Source organism: Lytechinus pictus, chromosome 3 (assembly GCF_037042905.1).
Source record: "Lytechinus pictus isolate F3 Inbred chromosome 3, Lp3.0, whole genome shotgun sequence".
Classification (NCBI taxonomy): domain Eukaryota; kingdom Metazoa; phylum Echinodermata; class Echinoidea; order Temnopleuroida; family Toxopneustidae; genus Lytechinus; species Lytechinus pictus.
In genome coordinates, this window is record NC_087247.1 from 67,004,106 (window position 1) to 67,026,038 (window position 21,933).

General features: G+C 35.4%; 1 protein-coding gene across 2 annotated transcripts in view; it reads left to right on the forward strand.

The window, feature by feature from the left end:
• The window catches only part of LOC129255397 (bifunctional purine biosynthesis protein ATIC-like), a 56,745-nt gene extending 37,036 nt beyond the window's left edge, over positions 1-19,709 (forward strand). Inside the window, exons 12-18 of one of the 2 annotated variants that reach the window (XR_010293150.1) lie at positions 1,496-1,624; positions 2,812-2,978; positions 3,940-4,048; positions 5,492-5,551; positions 13,371-13,466; positions 17,493-18,696; positions 18,857-19,709. Coding sequence is in view for 1 of the 2 variants with exons in the window: in XM_064097615.1 (XP_063953685.1) it covers positions 1,496-1,624; positions 2,812-2,978; positions 3,940-4,048; positions 5,492-5,551; positions 13,371-13,466; positions 17,493-17,612 (681 nt within the window). In the remaining variant the exon portion in view is untranslated. Of the gene's footprint in view, positions 1-1,495; positions 1,625-2,811; positions 2,979-3,939; positions 4,049-5,491; positions 5,552-13,370; positions 13,467-17,492 lie in introns of both variants that reach the window. The other variant, XM_064097615.1, reaches the window with a different exon arrangement.
• The last annotated feature ends 2,224 nt before the right edge of the window (positions 19,710-21,933 follow it).

Sequence of the window (21,933 nt, forward strand, 5' to 3'; positions counted from 1 at the left end):
AAAGCCAAAATCAAGTAACTTTCAATTTATGATTTAAACAGTTTAAAATTGCCAAGTGCGTCTTTTTTTCTGTACCATAAAAAGTGAGCTACGTCCATCTTTTTTTTTCTGTAATACATGTGCGCGCGTGCTTCCGGTAGCGGTTTTTCCATACTTCACGATGTGCAATTTCTAATGCACACATTTCCAGTTGGGATATCACAATTCTGCGATATAGTAATTCGAATTGCACAGGAGATAAATCCCTGTTCACAGCACATACAATGTGCGAGTCTTTTATCCTCACAGTCGCCGACTTTGCTTGTCAAAACGGAGCCTTAATAATCCAAAATCACTTAGCTTATAGTTGTGAATTGTAGCTTTTTAATTTCTTTCTTGGAGAGGGGTGAATATCAGACAATAAATCATCAAACAAGGCTCCATCTATAAAAAAAAATAGGAGGACGCCGTGCACTTGAGTGTGGTGTTAGCTAGCCAGTTTGAGCTCATGTTCTCTGCCAGAGCTCTGGATGAGAATTCTATCAGTAATGGCCTAAGTGATGGTGATTTTCCGTTTCAGATAGAGTTTAGATTTCATGTTAATTTTGAAAATTGTCAAAAAACTTTATGATTTCTTCATTGTGATGAATATTTAAGTTATTAATGAATACATTTTCACCGAATTTAGACTCCCAGAATGAAAGGCATTTTCTGTGGAGATCTGCGTTTTCAAATAACTTGTGAAAAACTTAAGGTACATGAACCTACAATACATGTACATAGCCTGTGGCTATGTGCTGGAATTTGAATAGACTGAGTTAGATATTGATTTCATTTCTTTAACATAATTTATATGCAATCCGAGTGCACCTTACAGTCACAATCACACACAAACACTCACCCACACCCGTGATTCTAACCATGAAAAAAACCTTAAATTTTTTTTTTTCTAAATTTATTATTTGATCTGAATTCTCTCTTCATCTCTCTCTTTTATTATATTTTTATTTTATTCATTTATTTAGATTTTTTTTTTTGGGGGGGTTCATTGATCATGGTTCATTAAAGATGAAAAATAAATAAGTCTATGTGTGTGTGGTTGTAAAGGGGATGTGGAGTGAGGGTGTCAAAACACACTTAAACATTTAAATCTGATTTCTTAAATGTTTGAATAAGCCTAATACTTAGCATATGCTATTCATGTACTAATTAAAAAATTGCAGGAGCTGCGCTTACTATAAACAAATTTGCGGTGTGGTTCACCGTTATATATATTTTTTTAAATTGCCCCCGGTTCCTGTAAAAAGCCGGGGGGCAATTTTTTTTAAAAATTGCCCCCGGCTCACAGGTGCTTATTTCAAGGCTTGTCTACCATCAATTTAAAAAAGCCTTGGAACAAATTGTTTAATGAAGAGCAGTGAGTCACAAAACATTATATTGATGCATTAAAGGGATATTTGTTGATGCTCAGTCGATCACATACCGAGAGAATGAAAAATTTTGAAATAATTTTCAGATTGACCCCACCTATGAACCTGATGCCATGGAAACCCGGACATTGTTTGGTATGCAGATGACTCAACTGAGGAATAATGCAGACATCACCAAGGAAATGTTCAATAATGTAGTTACAGAGAAGAATGTGGTATGTAGTCCAAAAGTCAGTTGTTTTTTATTGTTTTTTTTTTTTACCTATTTGATGTATTAATAGATTATCTGAATGTCTTAAGATAAGGTTAATGAATTGATGTCCAGGGTAAGTATTCCTGTGTTCTACAATGCATCCAACTAAAAGGAAACGCAAATTCCATGTTATTTTCCGAACATAGGTGAGTGGTTTATGGTCTTTCATTTACACCATCATATAATTCTTTCTTTTTTTTCAGTTTGACACCTAATATGATGTGAGTAGTTTGTGCATAGATGGGCAAGAGACTTCAATGTCAAAACTTAGTTGCGAATATTTTTTTTTTTTTTTTTTTTACTCATGACTCTTGCAGAAAACTAAATACAAAATGTGACTGCATTACTGTTAACTTGGTATTTACTTTTCATACAAATTTTATGATATTATTGCTGTAAATCTCTCCTGTATGCAATGGGTCAAGGAAAGGGAGAGACATCTTTTTTTGTACAACGCCTTCTTAGCTTGTTTTGCGCAAGCAAATGGGAGGCTGAATGTCAAACATTCGTACCGTTGCACAAAAGACGTACCATCCAAAATGTACTGTTGCACGGCTCTAGGAGGTGATGTCACAATACGATTTTATTCATTGCGCTCAGTAAAAATGAAGGTGCAATACGTCAAAAGCCTGCTGGCTAAATGTGCAATGCTGCCCAAGGTCATGTGCGCTTGTGGGACTTTTGTTTTCGTTTTCAATTTTTTGACCCCTTTTCATAGATTGCTGCAGGGAAAAACTCTTGTTTTTTCGTATTTTCGCTAAATTTTGAGGCATTGTACAACACAAATAGTGAATATTCTTATTCGTGCAATGGTGCGAGATTTCGCATTAGGTGAAAGACAAAGACGCTCCATTCAACTCGGCTAACACCTCGTTGAATAGAGCATCTTTCTTTCACCTCATGCGAAATCTCGCACCATCACACTCATGCCTATTCGCTATTTGTATAATATTATCAGAGCAGGAGCATGAAAAAAAAGTGCAAGTCCCTATTGCAAGCTTTTGATTGGTTGAAATAATATTACATTTGCTTTTTATAGTTTAGTTTGATTGCAGCCCTTGCTGCAATGTCCCCCTGGACAATCAAATTGATGTACACAATAAGAATGTTATATTTTCTTTCTAAGGCTTGTATCATTTGTATTTACAGTTGAGTGAGAGCGCTCTTCGTGACCTGATTGTTGCCACAGTAGCAGTGAAATACATCCAATCTAATTCTATCTGCTATGCTAAGAATGGCCAGGTTATTGGCACAGGAGCAGGACAGCAATCCCGTATACATTGCACAAGACTTGCAGGAGACAAGGCCAACAACTGGTAACATTATTCATGTCTTTTAATAAGAGATTACATTAATTCATATTCAGTCCGACCTCTCTTATCCGGACACGTTGGTACCAGCACTAATCCGGATAAGGGATTTATCCGGATCTGGGAGACCCAATATTAAATACACGCAGCTGCTTCCCAAATGGCGGTAGCTACACGTAATATATTGTAGTGGGCGTACAGACAGTATTCACTGCAGTGTTAGTGCAAATTATAGGCGGTATATTTACGGAAATGAAATTTATTGATGGCCAAAACTCTTGGATAATTTACCTGCTAAAATGATTTAGGGATACATCGAGCATACCTCGAAAGAAAGAGAATAACTCGGAACTAAGTTCTAAAATTGGATCATCGTGGTGGGTATCGCAGCTTCGCAATGTCATCCATTGTTATACTGACTGTAGGCTCAAACATGATAGATGGTGCTGTCCGTATTGAGGCCTAGTGCTTAGCTAAAGCTAGCGAAACTTGTTGATTTTTCCCCTGGAAAATAAAAAATAATGTGATGAAATGTTTGTGCTGCGCCCTGATTTACTGTAAAATTATCCTGTCTAAGATCTTTCGGTGGTTTGGGTGAGATATTTTCATGAAAATAATGTTGTAGGTTGGCTATATTGGAAAATGTATGTGACCAAAGTGAGTTACGATTGACTTTAGATTGAAATCTCATTTTCCCCACGTACTAGATTGAATTGGAAGAAAAAGAAAAAAAATCTTGGCAAGTGTCCGTCCGGATAATAGAGAGATCCAGATATTAAGGGGAGACCAAATAAGAGAGGTGGGACTGTAATGTGTTTGTATAAATCTGCCTAAATAAGTATTATAGAAATCGTTCCTAGTGTTGTCACTTTGGTGATCTATGTTGGTTTAATATTAGTGGATTAGGGGATATGACATTATAGTATGTTGTTTTGATATTCTTTGGTAAATATTTCTTGTGCTTCAGGTGGCTCCGTCATCATCCCAATGTTCAGTCAATGAAGTTCAAGTCTGGTGTGAAGAGAGCTGAGATGTCTAATGTGATAGATGTATATGTGAATGGAACTGTAGGGGAGGTAAGAAAAAAAGCACAAAAAAATGCAGTAATTGATACATTAATGAGTATTTTGCATTTATTATCTATAGAGTGGTTATGTGCATAAAACAGAATGAATTGTCTTTTTTATTCATTCATGAAATTTTACTATATAATATTTATTGAAAATAAAACTAATTAAACTTGTCAGCTGTATTTCCACATCAGTGAACATTTTTGTTGTCTCACCCACCAGAGGTAGTGGTGAGACTAAGGGATCCAAATGTCGTCCATCAATCACAATCATAATGACACATAACTCCGCAACCTTTTGTCACTTGTCAACCAAACTTGGATGGTAGATGTACTTAGAGGACCTGCATATAATGCTGCAGTTGGAGGTCACATGGTAAGGTCAAAGGTTGTTTTCAGGTCAACGTTAAAGTTTACATGCAAGACTCTCTTTTGACACATAACTCCACAACTGTAAGTCACTTTTCAACCAAACTTGGGTGGTAGATGTACTTAGAGAACCTGCATGTTATGCTGTAGTCGAAGGTCACATGGTAAGGTCAAAGGTAGTTTTCAGGTCAACGTTAAAGTTTACGTGCAAGACACTCTTATGACACAGCTCCGCAACCGTAAGTCACTTTTCACACAGACTTGGGTTTTAGATGTACTTTTGGAGACCTGCATGTCATGATGCATTCAGAGGTCACATGGTTAGGTCAAAGGTCATTTTCAGGTCAATATAAAAGTTTACGTGCAAGACTCTTATGACACTTAACTCCGCAACCGTAATTCATTTTTCACCAAAACTTAGTTGTAGATGCACTTAGGAGACCTGCATATCATGGCGCAGTCAGAGGTCACATGGTAAGGTCAAAGGTCATTGTTATGACATAACTCCGCAACCGTAAGTCACTTTTGAACCAAACCTGGGTTGTAGCTGTACTTAGGAGACCTGCATGTTATTGTGTTCAGAGGTCACATGGTAAAGGTCAAAGGTAATTTTGAGATCATCATTAAAGTTTATGTGCAAGACTCTTATGACAAATGTTATTCCATCCCAGTTATTTTACAATGAACTTTTGATACAATTCTGTTGCGTGCCCTCGTAAATCACAATATTTCTGGTTACTTTCACAAGTGGGTGAGACACAACATCGCTTATGCCTTGTTAGTGCATTTCTTTTCATTTCTGCTCTATCACTTGCTATCATAGCTTAAATGACACACCACACTTTTGTACAATTATGACATACATCCGTAAATGAATAAGTTTGTGAGCTCTCTATGTACGTTCTCCATTCCATTCACTTTCACAAAAGTGATGGAGTGTATTTGCTTTTCGATATGTTTTCAAATGTTCAAACTTGACATTGTTGCTAAATAAACATACTAAAATCAGTGAAATTATGTCAGAAGAGTCTTCTTTGATATCATTAAATAAATTGTATATATTATGTATGTCACCTTGCAGGATATGAGTCGAGAGACCTGGGAAGGAATGTTGGAGAATCCCCCACCCATGCTGACAGAGGTAAACTTGATTTATGATAACTTTATTTAGAAAGGGTTAGCAAACAAACATAATGAAAAAATAGGGAGTAGGACAAACTCATGACTATGTTTAACCCAACGGATGTAGAGGGCAGCAACACATGGGAGTGTTGCTCTTAGGAAGGTGTACTCGATACGCGCATACAATGTGCATGCATAATTTGGCAGGTGCGGAGGTAAAGTATGGTTGGCTGGTATCTGCATTCATGCTACCACAAATTTGTGTAGCTGTTACATAGACCTTTGCCCATTGATATTTCACAAGTCAAGACCCATCAGAATATGCATGGATCGATGCTGGACCAGATAATTTCAGTCTGTTGGGTCTAACGATAGACTAGGACTTGGTTTTGCTAGTGTAGTGTCGTGGCTGTATTCGAATTCTGCCTGATGGATTGCAAAAAGCGGGGTCAGATTTGTTGATATAACCAAAGATACTACAAGGGGAAGATCAGACGAGCATTGAGTAAGTAAACCATCGCACATCAGCACGCTGCTGTGTATAAAACATGTGGGGAAAATGAGAGAGGGGATTTTGGAGAGGGCACAAGGGCAGCGCATGGGAATAATTTCACCTTTTTTTTACCAAAAACCTCTAAAATATATTAATCTCTGTACACAACCATATCGCAATACGCAAAAAAAGGTCGATTTGACCCCCCCCCCTCGACAAGTTTCGCAGCTAAGCCACCGCTCAAATTTTTTTTATCGCGCCGCTTGCCGACTTTTTACTTTTAAGTCTTGCGCATCTTTTGAGACTAAATTTGTGACGCCCGGGTACGCAGTTCCGAAATTATGCAATCTTTTCTAATCGCATGTCGGTCCTAAAATTGCTCGAAAACTTGATTACGTGTACAAAGTCAATGCAAATTGTGTTTTTCAACTAAAAATCATAAATGTGTGATTATTTTTACTTTTGTTGGTTTAGATGGATTTATTTTATGTTATTTATGATTGCAAAAGTGTCCTTGACAAATTTCATCAAAAAAACAAAGGTTTGAAAAAACAAAAAATACATAAGAATTAAAAAAACAATACTTACAATAGATAACATAAGAAATCAATTATTTTTGTAGATTTTTGTTAGAAATGTAAAAATCTACATGTTCACCAAATATTAGCATTCTACTAGCTATATATATTTAGTTAAAGGCTAATACACATGCAAAAAACTAAATTTTGGCAAATTTCATACACTTGTATGAATAATTAATAAAAAAATATAAGCAATTGATTTTTTGAAAATGTTTCTATACAGTCTTGTAGTTAACATCTGGCTCTATGCGTGTGTAAATTTTCGCGGCAATTGCGCAATAAATTGGCAATTACACTCTTCTCGCCTCCATTAGAGGATGGCATATCATGTATGACTAATGCAGATGACACTCAAATTTACTTTGTGTTAAAGAATGACGATCATGATGTGGCTCTACAAAGAGTCAGTGCATGTTTTACAGACATTAAGAATTGGTCCATACATAATGGAATGAAGTTAAATGAAACTAAAACGGAATGTTTACAATTTGTGAGCAGGCATCAAACTTGTAGTCCAAGTGGTGATATTTGTTTAGATGGTACTCATGATAATAATAAGTCAGTTCTTATATAGCGCATAACACATGAATAACGTCTCTATGCGCTTCCAAAGGACTTGGACATTATTACCCTGGCTGTAGCTCAAGCAGCTTTAACGCGCTCGGCATTTCAAGGAATAAATTCCTGCCAGGTACCCATTCACCTCACCTGGGTTGAGTGCAGCACAATGTGGATTAATGATGTAGAATGTTCTCCATGTGCCAGAAACTTAAGGGTCACATGAGTCTCTGAAGACTCGTGTGAACAATGTATGCAGATCTGCCTCATTTACATTGCTTGAAATTGGTAGCATCCAAACATTTCTCTAAAAATAGACTACCCAAAGACTCGTTCAGGCACTAGTCATGTCTCGCATTGAGTTGTGCAACAGTCTTTTATATGGTCTTCCTGATGCACAAATTAACAAACTGCAGAGAGTACGAAATCCAGCCGCTAGACTGATTGCTAATCATCGTTCACACGAGTCTGTCACTCCACTGCTGAGGGAGCTTTACACGCTAAAGTTCCGGGAACGAATTGATTTTAAGATCCTCTTGCTGACATTCCAATGTTTGAAGAAATCAGCTCCAGTCTTTCTTCAACAGCTGATATCAGAATATTTAAGCCCCCATCACACTTATTCGGAATCAGCTGGAATCAAGCAGAAGCTGGAAAGAAAAAAATATTTAAAAAATCTAGAAATTTTTGGGAGGAACTTATGAATTCACCAAACTGGAGTTGAAATTCAGTAAATTGACCAGGTGTATCATCATACACTAGTCAAAATGAACAGCAATGGAGTCAGATTGATAATTCGTGCTACGTTCTTGGACATTCTAGGGGCAATCTAAATATCCTGACTGCATTCTGAGTGCATTCGTAATATTTTTGTCATTTCTTTTGGCCGTCCCAAAGGTTTTGGTCATGTTCAAAACATTCGAGGAATATTTTCGAACGGTGTTCGAAGTAGATTTAAATGACCAACTGGTGGTCAAACAATTGTCCTTTCATTCAGGCCAATTCTGCTTGATTCGGAATAAGTGTGATGGGGGCTTTACCCTCCCGCAACTTGTGCTCAAGAAACAAGATCACTCTTAATAGTTCCTGCCACCAATACCCAGTCTTTGGGTTCACAATCTTTTTTATTCCGCATACCCTCATCTCTACAATCTACCACAAAGTATAAAACAAGCAGATTCAACAGAGAAATTCAAATCCATGTTAAAAACCTACTTTTTTGTTAGATGACCTTTCCCTTCACATTTGAAGCCCCTCAACTGTCTACAATATTAGGGGTGGGCAAATAAAACCTTTTTTGGAAAATTAAATTTCAAACGAGTGGTTTCTGTTGCCAATTTGGCTGCTGAACACAAATCTAATAAGTATTTTTGTTTTAGAATACGTCTGATATTGGTTCCGAGCGATTTTTCAAAATGGCCGCCAAATTCCTCCAAAATCAGTGTTTTCACTTGTAAATCCTTGAATATCTATACAAATTAGGCTTGCAACATATCTAACTATATGTTTTCATGGTCACTGAGCACAAATATACATGAATAAGATAAGTTGGGTCATTCCAAATGACATTTTTAGGTGAAAATCAGCATTTTGGGGTAAAAATTGTCCTCAAAACACAATTTTTGTACATAAATCCTTAATTATTCATTCATCTGTTATTTGTTACATGTCTAACTATATGTTTTCATGTTCACTGAGCACACAAATACATGAATCAGATAATTTGGGTCATTCATAATTATGTTTTGGGGGTGAACAGCATTTTTTGCTATTTTTGGTATAAATTGCCCTCAAATCACAATTTTTGGACATAATATCTAATCAGTGTTTTCACTTGTAAATCCTTGAATATCTATACAAATTAGGCTTGCAACATATCTAACTATATGTTTTCATGGTCACTGAGCACAAATATACATGAATCAGATAAGTTGGGTCATTCCAAATGACATTTTTAGGTGAAAATCAGCATTTTTGGGTAAAAATTGTCCTCAAATCACAATTTTTGTACATAAATCCTTAATTATTCATTCAACTGTAGTTTGATACATGTCTAAATATATGTTTTCATGGCCACTGAATCCACCAATCGAAAATCAAATCTGTTCCAACATTTGTAAAGTTTTTTTGGGGGGGAAATCAGCATTTTTTTAAATCTTGGGGTGATGAATTGTCACAAATCACTATTTGCGTTCATAAAAATGTAACTGTACCTATTGTATGAATTGATATATATGTTCATGCTATTTATTTGAAAAATAGATGATTCAGATATGATGATATCATTTCATTGTCTTTTTAGACAAAAACCCATAAATTTTCAGGCAAGGGGGGGGGGGTATACATGTATGTGGCTTTGAAATAGTTAATGTGTACAATGTACATAACGTAATAGTACAAGTAGTCCAACTATGGCTCCTATATTGCATGTTTTCATGATCAGCACTAGATTAAAGAAAATGACATTTAAAGCAGGTGGCTAGATCAGTAATATTTTATGAATTACTTGTTCGTTATCGATGCTTTGAGGATTTATATATTTCTGTTTTAAATTTGGGGTAATGCTTAGCAAAACTTAAGCCCACCCCCCCCCCCAAAAAAAGTAAAAATTTTGTCAGATATCACCTTAACTTTAGTCAGAATTATAGATGTTAAAATGTACTTCTTGCATCTGTGACCAATATGCAGTATTGGGTGCAGTGATTTACAAGAGCATCTCAACACTATAATAAAACTCAAATATAATTTTTGACTAATACGATTGCCTACAGGTACTCTGTGTTAAAGTTTGGGAAAACATTATTTTGAAAAATGAAATGAAACTGTAGAGTCTGAGCACAGAGTGTACTAATGTATGTACGTGTATGAGGACAATTAATATATGAACTTTTGCATTCAGCAGCAGAGCATCCATTTTTTCAGTCTTTTGGTACTCTTAGTGCATTTCTTATCGAAACTTTCAGTTCCTCCACAGAACATTTTTCCATCTTGTACGTGCCATCTGCTCCTTTCACACACCTCATTTGACAAATGTCTGGAGTTACTGTAAGACAAAGATAGCCAACTTCATTCTGAAGCTGTTTTCTCTGAGATTTGCTAACATGTCTAAGTTGTTTAGAGTCAGTGGGCCATTATGGTAATTGCATCTTTCTAAGATTGTTAGAGTTTTACTAGCTTTCTTTTTCTTTAACTCTTCATTCTTTATGCAGTGCAGATTCAGCAGTTGCAATAAAGTCTGCTTGGAGCTTCTATACTGTGTTCACCTCTTCAGAACAGGGAGCCCACTTCCACCTTTCCTTCCTTTCTTCTATACTCTTAATTTCAAATTCAGGGTGTACCAGAAGACCACCAGATGCCAGCAGATTTTTTTCCGGACAGAGTCTGGACAGAAGAACTTCCACCAGTAACTTTGAATCTGTGCTCTAGCTTTGAAATTCAGACTCACACTCTAAGTTGGTAAAAGGAGCATAAATCATGCCATCATTGTGGTCAACATCTGATTTTTAAAAAATAAAGTAATTGGTCTTGGACATCTGGCTCTTCACTGTATTAATAACTTCTTCAATCACAGCAGCAACCAGCCTATCTTTCCCAGATCCTGTTTCTTTTCTCTTTGTCCACCATACTTTTCTCTTACCCGTCTAGTTTTTCCTCAAGGAATCTCTTGCCATGTTCTCGGGAAGATGATAAGATAACCTGTCATTGTGTAAATTTCTCAACAGCATGTGAACCACTCATTCTGAAATAATGTAGCCACTGGAAGAACAATTTTGTAGTTGTTGGTGTCCACAACTGCATTGAAAAAAGCTTGGATGGATTCACACCATGACAGGTACTCCTTAGCAAGTTCTGCAATTTACCGAATCTATTGGCTACAAATCCTTTGAATCCTTGGTACTGAATATTGTTATCTTCCATCCAAGAGGGACACTAATTGCTAAGCATGGCTAGGAAAAATAACTTGGAGATTGCGATTAACCCTAGTGTATCGACTGAAAATCCTGGAGATACAAAGATCCCCTCCCCTGCTGATACCTCCAGTAACTGGTGGATGCAAATCTTCTGTTCTATCATCCTGAACACTTTATCTATTGCATGATCAATACGCAAGATTATATGAGCGCAGCATTTTAGGATTTTTGTAGGGTCTACTCCAAGGGCCTGAAGGACTTGCAGTCAGCAGCTCGATCTGTCATCCAGAATTCTATTTCTGATTTCAATTCATCAACTGTGGAGTTGGCAAGAATGGCTATAAAACACTCGAGCCTGAACTCATAAGCTTCGATCAGCCCCATCTTGACCACTATGATTCAAATTTCCCACATAACCTGTAGTCAGGGATGTCCTTTTACTTGAAGGTCCAGTTATGGTGATGTGGTCTGCTTTCAGATTATTTATATCAACTATAGGCCTATGTACTTTCAACATTAATTCATTAAAACAGCTGGTCTGCAGATTATTAAATCTTTGATTTTTTTGTTTTGTTCATAACTATGATAATGAATTTACTAACCATATGAAATTCACTATTTGCATTTATTTTTGCTTACAATGTTGACCATTTATCACCATGCCTGTACCTCAATGTCTTAAGTAATAATATAATAATAATAATATATACTGATTTATATAGCGCAGAAACTATGTGCATATATTCTACTGCGCTGCAATAAAGAGCTGGTGAGATGCTTGAGAACAAAATTAGAAAAGGGGGTAAAGAAATGTATGGGAATTATTTGAACAGATAGGTTTTTAGTTTAAGTTTGAACGTTTCTACTGATGGACAGGATCTTATTACATGTACGGCAAAGCATTCCATAATTTTGGGGCTGCACAGGCAAAAGCACGATCTCCCAAAGTTATCTTTGTATTATGAGTGGGGATATGAAGGAGCAAATTATCATGAGAACTACGCAGATATATGCATGTATTTCAACCACATATCACACCCCCCTTTTATGCTGCTTAATGTTTTAAAAAATATGGCAAAAAAAACATTTTCCCGTCATTTTTCAAAAAAATGGAGGGAAATAGCTATTTCTCACCATGCCTATAAATTCCAATGACTTATATATTGAGATAATTGAACTCAGCACCCTCAAAAACAAAGAGAAAGACAAATACACACCCGTTATATATAAAAATATGGCAAAAAAGGCAATTTTCCCGCCATTTTTCAAAAAAATGGCTGGAACCAATATCAAACCTCATTGGAGGTCAAAATGGTTGGCGGATTAGTGCTCAGCGGCAAAAATGGCCATAGAATTCACCCGTTTGAAAAAAAAATTGTCATTTGCCCACCCCTAACAATATACTGTGAACTATACAATTACTTAAGTTTTTGGCTGAAATTCCTTCTCTCTTTCTATTTTTTACTAAGCGCTTAGAGACATGTTTTCTGATAAGCGCTATACAAATAATGTTGATTATTATTATTATTCTTAAGTTTTGCTCAAATTTCGCAAAACAGTTATATGCACATCCTGGTTGGTATGCATATGACAGGACTGATGACATCACCCACTCACTATTTCTTTTGTATTTCATTATATAAAATATGAAATATCTTATATTGTCATCTTTGTCATGTGAAATAAAGATTTACTCCTCCCTAAATTTGTTGTATTACCATTGCTTAAACATTTTGTAGTTTAATCAAGTTGGTCATTATTGTCAAATCTATACAAATTGAAATATTGTATAATTCAAAAAAAAAAAGAGAGATGGACATCATCGACTCTCTCATTTGCATATCACTGAGTTGTGCATATAACTCTTTCGTGAAAAATAAGCGAAAATAAAAAATGGCATATCTTTCTTATTTTACATCCAATTTTGATGAAATTTTCTTTGTTATGCTTGTTGGAGTCTCCATTTTTCTTGGGTGGATTTGACCTTTAATGTGGGATTGCCAGTGATGGGTACAGGGGAAATGTTTCCTGGTTGGTTTTGTATTTCTGACTAAAATGTCATTTCTTGTCAATGAGAACATTTCTCTCCACAAACGACCCCGCCTATAAAAATTGAGAGTTTTCTGGGGGCCCCAACCCTCAAGGGCCCCTGTATTGATTTCCAGAACAGCTTTTCATCACTGAATGTAAGCCAGTGTCTTTGATCAGGAATAGCTGTGATTTGCATTGCACATAATTGAAAAGGTAAATGATAATGACGTTCAATCATTTCCTTCATATATTTTTTTTATTTAGGATGAGCGCAAGTATTGGATCTCCCAGCTCAGTGAAGTTGCTTTAAGCTCGGATGCCTTCTTCCCATTCAGAGATAATATTGACAGGGCTCGTCAGGTATGTTTTGATTTCATTGTTCCTATATGATTAATAAGCTTTTTACAGAAACTATATTTTTCGACCTCACTATTTGAACATTCTGTAATTCTCATACAAATGACTTACATTATAACATACTTATAGAAATTGTACGTTTTGAAAGAAAGCAACAAAAAGTTTTTTGGTGTCATTTAGGAAAATTTAAATTGGAACAAACATATACATCATATAATAACCTCTGTTTCTAGGAATGTTGGTATACTCTATAAATTAAAGAAATGTATTCCCTGCAATGGGGGTATTTGTGGAATTGTCATAACTTTAAAAGTATATGGATCTAGTTCATGAAACTTGGACATAAGAGCAGCAATGTATCCCTGAATACCCTGTGTGCATTTCAGGAACATGGCCAAGATCAAAGGTCATTTAAAGGTCAATGAACTCTGGCCGTGTTGGGAGTATGTGTTGAATTGGCATCATAACTAAGCAAGTTTATGGATCTAGCTCATGAAACATCGACATAAGGATAGTCAAGTATGAATGATTGTTTTGCACATGATCATGATCAAAGGTCATTTTGGGTCAAAGGACATATTTTATTATCATATTAGTGTTTTCTTCTGTGAATAATATTCATTAGCTATTTTCAAAGGAAGCACTGCTGCTATATCGCATTGCGTAATGCAGGCGAGACTGCCAGAGGCGTTCCACTTGTTTAAAAATTGGTACAATAACACCCTTACTCCATTCCTGTGGAACATGATTCTCATCAATAATCCTAAGATTCATGTAAGCTAGCACCACCATTTTTCAGTTATTCCGTCAGTGCCAGGGGCTTTATTATTTTTGGCACTACTAATGGCGTGGACCAACATATCAAGAGAAAGATTGATGTCATAAAATTTTTTTTCATTAACCTTATCATAATTTGTGTTCAAAGATCTAAACAATTCACACTATGATCAACCCTCTCTGTAAAATACTCTGCTTTGTATCAAGAATCTCCCAATTCATTTTTCCTATGGTATGCCAATAATGCATTACACAGTATTTAACCTTAGCGTCATCTGAGATAATCTTATTAGTAACAGGATATTTTAAACTATAAACTTCATGTTTGTTTTTCTTACCACGTAAAGTTTGCCAAAACTTAGACGAATGGATACCACCCTCCTGAGTAATCTTCACAGATCTATCTATTTGCATTTGCATAATTTTATCTTTAATGACTGGTATAACATGAGCACGTTTTACTTGATGATCAGTCAACAGTTGCTCACCCACAGTCTTATCATAACTGTCACCTTTACACCATTTCCTATGAGCCTGGCAGGCCTTTTTCGTTCCTTAATACTTTCATCAATGACTTTATCCCACCAGTGGCGAAGCTTAGTATTGTTCCTCAAACCTATTGTTTTGGTGGCTGCGTTGACAACCATATTTTTCCAGGAAAGCCAAAGTGTATCAATGTCTTTAATCTGGTCATGCTCCCATAAAGAGAAATTTTGAGAAATCATATCCTGAAATACACTCCAATCTTGATCTGGCTTAATATTCCATAATAGCTAGTCTTCATGGTGGCTAGAGCCTGTGGCTGTATTATTCTTACCAAAAACACACTTCAAAAGGAGAACATTATGGTCACTTCCAAAATTCATATATCTCTCCTCATCTACAATCATTTTCTTAACACAGTCAATAACATTATCAGAACATAGCATGTATTCAATAGCACTTCTCAGCTCAGGTGGTTACGAAACCATGTAAATCTACCACAGCAAAGATTTGTACTATTCAAAATATGTAATCCTTTCCCTGAAGTCAAGAAGACGTCTACCATTGGCAGTTACTCCTTTGTCACAAAAAGGGATCTCGTTACCTATCCTGCCATTGCAATCTGCCATAATAACAATTCTTGGTTCACCAATATCATCACTACAGGTCTCTTCAATCCTAATACAATCCGATCAGATATTAAAGGTCAAGTCCACCCGAGAAGAATGTTGTTTTGGATAAATAGAGAAAAATCAAACTAGCATGATGCTGAAAATTTCATCAAAATCGGATGTAAATAAAAAAAGTTATGATATTTTAAAATTTTGCTGATTTTTCACGAAATAGTGATATGCACAATTTGGTGACATGCAAATGAGACAGTCGATTATGACCCTGACTCACTATTTCTTTTTGAATTATACAAAAATTCAATTTTTTACTTATTTGACAATAAGGACCGACTTGACTGAACCATATAGTAGTAACAATGCTAATCCCACATGATCAGGGAGGAATTATTGTTTTACTTGACAATGAGAAGAAAATTAGAATATTTCATATTATGAAATACAAAAGAAATAGTGAGTTGTTAATCATTGATAAGTCTCATTTGCATACCGACCATAATGCGCATATAACTGTTTTGTGAAATTAAGAAAAAGTTTAAATGTCATAACTCTTATTTTACTGATATTGATACAATTTTCAGTGTTATGCTTGTTGGATCTTTATACGTCCCGTCCCGTCCTAGACGGGCCGTATTATGGTATCTCGCTCAATGTCCCTCCGTCCGTTAACTTTCCTTGTAAACGCGATAACTTCAGTTTGACTCAACCAAGGCTCATATAATTTGGTGTATATGACACTAGCATGTATCACACGAATCCTATTGATTTTGAGGTCCAAAGGTCAAGGTCACAGTGACATATATTCATCTTACCCTTTTGCAGTCCTTGTAAATGCAATAACTTCAGTTTAACCCCAGGGGGGCCACTTCCATTGACGAGTGGATACCATGCGCGACCACGGGGTCTCGAAAAGCACCCTAAACACGTATTTTTCATATTCTGAAAATGCACCCCTTAACAAGTATTGGCATGTGAAACCCTACCCTTAACAAGTATTGGAAACAAAACAATATTCTTGGCAAGTATTCCCTGAATTGACCCCCTAAACAAGTACGATATTTTATTGTTATGTCACTGTCGTCGTTGGTTTTACCTTTACCTTATTGGGTTTATAGTACAGCCACATCTCGCGCAAAATCGTACTCTAATCACGTAGTGTTGACTCTTGGGGCAAAAAGTACATCCTTTATCATTACATGTATTATAGTTTTAATTTTTTACACCCTTGCAAATTTGACCCTAAACACGTAGCTTTCCTAGCGAAAATAGATACCCTTTTTTCATTATTTTAGTGTTGTTGACACCCTTATTACGTTACGTACGTAACGTGCCCTATCTTGAAGACATCCTTTTTATGTGTTTTTTTGGTCGCGCATGGTATCTACTCGTCAATGTAAGTGCCCCCCCCCCCGGAGTTTAACTTAACCTAGGCTCATATAATTTGGTGTGTACGATACTAGCATGAATCCTAGGAAGCCTATTGATTTTGAGGTCAAAAGGTTGAAAAGGTCAAGATCACAGTGACATATTTTCATTTTACCCTTCTGAAGTCCTTGTTCACGCAATAACTTTAGTTGAACCTAACCAAGGCTCATATAATTTGGTGTATATGATACTAGCATAGATTCCAGCAATTATATTGATTTTGAGGTCAGAAGGTCAAGGTGAAGTCGCCACCTTCCACTTTTCTTGCTTGACCGATAACCTTATTTTCTGCATTACAGGCGGGTGTTTTATGTGCTTGCCTTAGCGACACTCTTCTCCTTTTATTCAAATCAACTCTTTGTTGGGGTAGACTTGATCTTTAACAGATGATTTTAGTCAAGTAGTGAAAATAATTTTATATTGGAATGAGAATAAAAGGATAATGTTAGCATGAAATTAATTTCAATGGGTTTTTATGGATTTTCTCTTTCAATGAATCATGAAGATGACATTTAGCACTTCATAGAAGTATGGACAAACCAGGTTAGATTATAAAATATCATGCAATGGGTTTATTTCAATTACAATTATTCAAGTTTCTCTTGAATTAAAAAAAAAAAAGATGTGTATTGTGGAATGGGAGATCTTTGATTTTAGTCTTGTAATGTTTATCTCTTAACTATCATTTCTAACCTTGAATATTGTATCTTTACAGAGTGGTGTGTCCTATATTGCTAGTCCTAAAGGTGCGTTAGCAGACCAGGCTATCATTGAGGCATGTAATGAACACAACATAGCTCTCTCACATACTGATGTCAGACTTTTCCATCATTAGAATCACACAAAATCATTCAGATTTCAGGATTTATCTATGTTTGAAAAAAGGCTGAGGATTAGTAGCTGTATCTGTCATATTTGACTATATTTTTGTGCTTTTTTTTGGCGTTATGCATGTATAAAAGACAAGTTCAACCCAACAAAAAGTTGATTTGAATAAAAAGAGACAAATCAAGCAAGCATAACACTGAAAATTTCATCAAAGTCGGATGTTAAATAAGAAAATTATGACATCTTGAAATTTTAATCTTAATTTCACACAACAGTTATATGCACATCGTGGTCGGTATGCAAATGAGGGGACTGATGACATCACCCACTCACTTTTTCTTTTGTATTCTATTGTATGAAATATTCTGATTTTCTCCCCCTTGTCATGTGAAATCGAGTTTTATTCCTGCCTGAATGTGTCGAATTAACATTGTTTAACATTATATGGTTCATGTTTTACATTATTTTCAACTCTGTAAAAATTGAAATATTGTTATAATTCAAATAATAAAAAACAAAAGAAATAGTGAGTGATGGACATCGAGTCTCTCATTTGCATATCACTGAGTTGTGCATATAACTGTTTTGAAAAAACTAAGTGAAACTTTAAAATGTCCTAACTTTGTTATTTTACATCCGATTTTGATGAAATTTTCAGAATTATGCTTATTATTTTTCTCTTTTGATTCAAATCAAAAATTTTCTGGGTGGACTTGACCTGTAAATTCCAACCATTAAATAATGGATTAAGCATAGCCTTTGTATTTCAGTGAAATTTGTCATTGAGTAACAATTGTTGCAGCTGAAAGCTGAAATTTATATCTAAAGATATATTTAAATGTTAACATTGTCCCACATATTCATTTTTGTCTCGATTGCATAGCAGAGCGAAACTTTTAGGCGGCGCTTTTCCGACGACGACGGTGGCGTCAACACCAAATCTTAACCGAAGGTTAAGTTTTTGAAATGACAGCATAACTTAGAAAGTATATGGACCTAGTTCATGAAACTTGGCCATAAGGCTAATCAAGCATTACTGAACATCCTGCCCGAGTTTCAGGTCACATGACCAAGGTCAAATGTCATGTAGGGTCAATGAACTTTGGCCAAGTTGGGGGTATCTTTTTAATTACCATCATAACTTAAGTTTATGTATCTGATTCATGAAACTGGGACATAAGAGTAATCAAGTATCACTTAATATCCTGTGCGAGTTTCAGGTCACATGATCAAGGTCAAAAGTCATTTAAGGTCAATGAACTTTGGCCAAGTTGGGGTATTTGTTAAATTACCATCATTAATTTTAAAGTTTATTGGTCTAGTTCATTAAACTTGGACATGAGTGTAATCAAGTATCACTAAACATCTTGTGCAAATTTCAGGTCAATGAACTTTGGCCATGTTGGGGGTATCTGTTGAATTACCATCACAACTTTGAAAGTTTATTGGTCTAGTTCATTAAACTTGGACATGAGAGTAATCAAGGATCACTGAACATCCTGAGTGAATTTCAGGTCACATGACAAAGGTCAATGAACTTTGGCCATGTTGGAGGTATCTGTTGAACTACCATCATAACTTTGAAAGTTTATGGATCTAAGTCATGAATCTTGGACATAAGAGTAATCAAGTATCACTGAACATCTCATGCGAGTTTCAGGTCACATGACCGATTTTCCATTCATTAATTGATGAAAATGAATGTTTTCTTGGAATTTGCTGTTAAGCATGAAGACTTGACTTCACAAAATGAATCGAGTTATGACAATGGCCAGTTATGTGCAAGATCATGAAATGAATCATTTTTTGTGTGTTCTCTTTCTTTTACATCTCGAAACAATTTGTTTGAAATCTCACATTGGTATTTTCCCATTTATAAGAATATTCTTATATTATTATTATGAAGGTATCTTTATCAAAGGGGAGCATCCTCAATTATGTTAACTGAAATTATAGTAACTGTTCAAGTTACGTGGTATTAATACTTTTACTTCATGAATGAAATAAGTCTTACTTTGTGACGGGCTGATATTTTGTTACAAAGTACTGTACAGTTGAATTTTTCATATTAAATGCAGCTTAGCTTTTCTTTTTTCACTATGAACTTTCAAATTGTTGTGACTAGTTCTTTTTCTCTATTTTTAGCTAAGTATGAAAGTCAGGGGGGGGTAGTTGGATTTGATGAAGAATGATGAGACTTTATTTTTTTGTCTCACCTGCATAGCAGAGTGCGACGGCGGTGGCGGGTCAACACCAAATCTTAACCGAAGGTTAAGTTTTTGAAATGACAGCATAACTTAGAAAGTATATGGACCTAGTTCATGACTTGGCCATAAGATTAATCAAGTATTACTGAACATCCTGCTTGAGTTTCACATCACATGACCAAGGTCAAAGGTCATTTAGGGTCAATGAACTTTGGCCAAATTGGGGGTATCTGTTGAATTACCATCATAACTTTGAAAGTTTATGGATCTGATTCATGAAACTTGGACATAATAGTAATCAATTATCACTGAACATTGATTGATTTATTCATATACATATATACATCATTTTCAACATTACATAATATTCATATTAGTATAATCATTCATATTATATATATATATATATATACATGATTTGAGCATCATAAGCTCTATGAGCTTGAGAACGATGTTCCAAGAAAAAACTACATACACATGATACATAGATTATACATTTGCTAAGAGAATACATTCAATGATGCGAACATCAAATAAGAGGTAAAAGAAGAGCACGGGAGATAGAGTAAGGGGTGAAAAACAGAGTGGGAAAGAGAGAACTGAATAGAAAGAGAGAAACATGAAGAGAGTACTAACAATATATAAAATACAAGACATCATATTTTGATAACGAAGACTCGGTGAGATATTTTGTTTGTATAATAATCATAAATAGCAACAACAAAAAAGAATTGCATATGTGTGGTGGTATATTATGTAACCATGCAATGGTAATACAACATATATGACATTATTATCAGCCTTGTGTTTTATATTTTGAAAGAAGGAAATTTTTAACTTGCCTCTTAAAGAAATTTTTCGTTGGGCACTAACGAATATAAATAGAAAGAGAATTCCAAATGTCAGGGCCAGTATGTCGAATAGATCTATGGGCAAGAGCTGTTCTTGGGTTTTCTAAATGAATATTTGTAGAGGTTCGGGTTGGGTAGTTATGAATAGGTGTATTGAAACGGAACATTTTTAAAAGGTTGTCTGGAAGTTCGCGGATTTGGAATCTGTACATAAAAAGAGCAATTTGAAGGTAATGAATGTCATGTATGGTTAGGGTTCTCAGCTTATGGAACAAAGGATTTGAATGAGCTCGATAGTCTGAATTTGTACAAATACTAACAGCTTTTTTCTGAAGAAGAAATAAAGAATTGATTTTTGTTTTTTGACAAGCCCATACAACATTACAATATGAAATATAAGGCAGTATGATAGAATTATATACAGTAAATAATGTTTGGCAAGGAATAAATGATCTGACCTTATATAATACACCGACTCCACGTGATACAGAAGTAACAATATTAGCTATAGGCCAAGAGCATTAGGTTTAACATGGACATTTTTGGTAACAAGCTGATTTTTTTTAGGATAGGTCCAGAAATATGTCTAGAATAACATATTAAAAGTCCTCATATATCCTCCTTGAGGGTTTTCCGTAATCCAAGATGGCGTCCAAAATGGCCGCCATTCACAGAAAATGGACATAACCCACTCATCATCCACCCTAGACATCCAATTTTGGTGCATATTTCATGGTTTAAAGGTGTAAAAAGAGCTGTTGATAAAAGTTAGAGTGAACATAGGCAGATCAGTATACCTAAAAATCCAAGATGGCATCTAAAATGGCCGCCAAAGCCTAAAAACCCACAATTCATCGATTACTAATGTTAGTATCTTTAATTTTGTTTCTATTCAGTGGTATTAAGGGTCAAGTAGTACATTTGGACAAGTTACAAGGACAGTCAGTGGTCAAGTATGTCCAAAGATCCAAGATTGCTTCGAAAAATGAGGTCTAAAATGGTTGCTATTACTTACAAATGGACATAGTACATTTAATATCTGCTTGAGATATATGATTTTGGTATCTAAACCATGGTTTAAAGGGTCAAATAATACATTAGGACAAGTTAAAAGGAGTTTCAGTGGTCCAATATGTCCAAAAATCCAAGACGGTTTCCAAAAATGGAGTCTGAATTGGCTGCTATTCCTTACAAAGGGACATAGTTAATTTTACATCCGCGTGAGAGATATCATTTTAGTGTCTAAACCATGGTTTGAAGAGTCAAATAA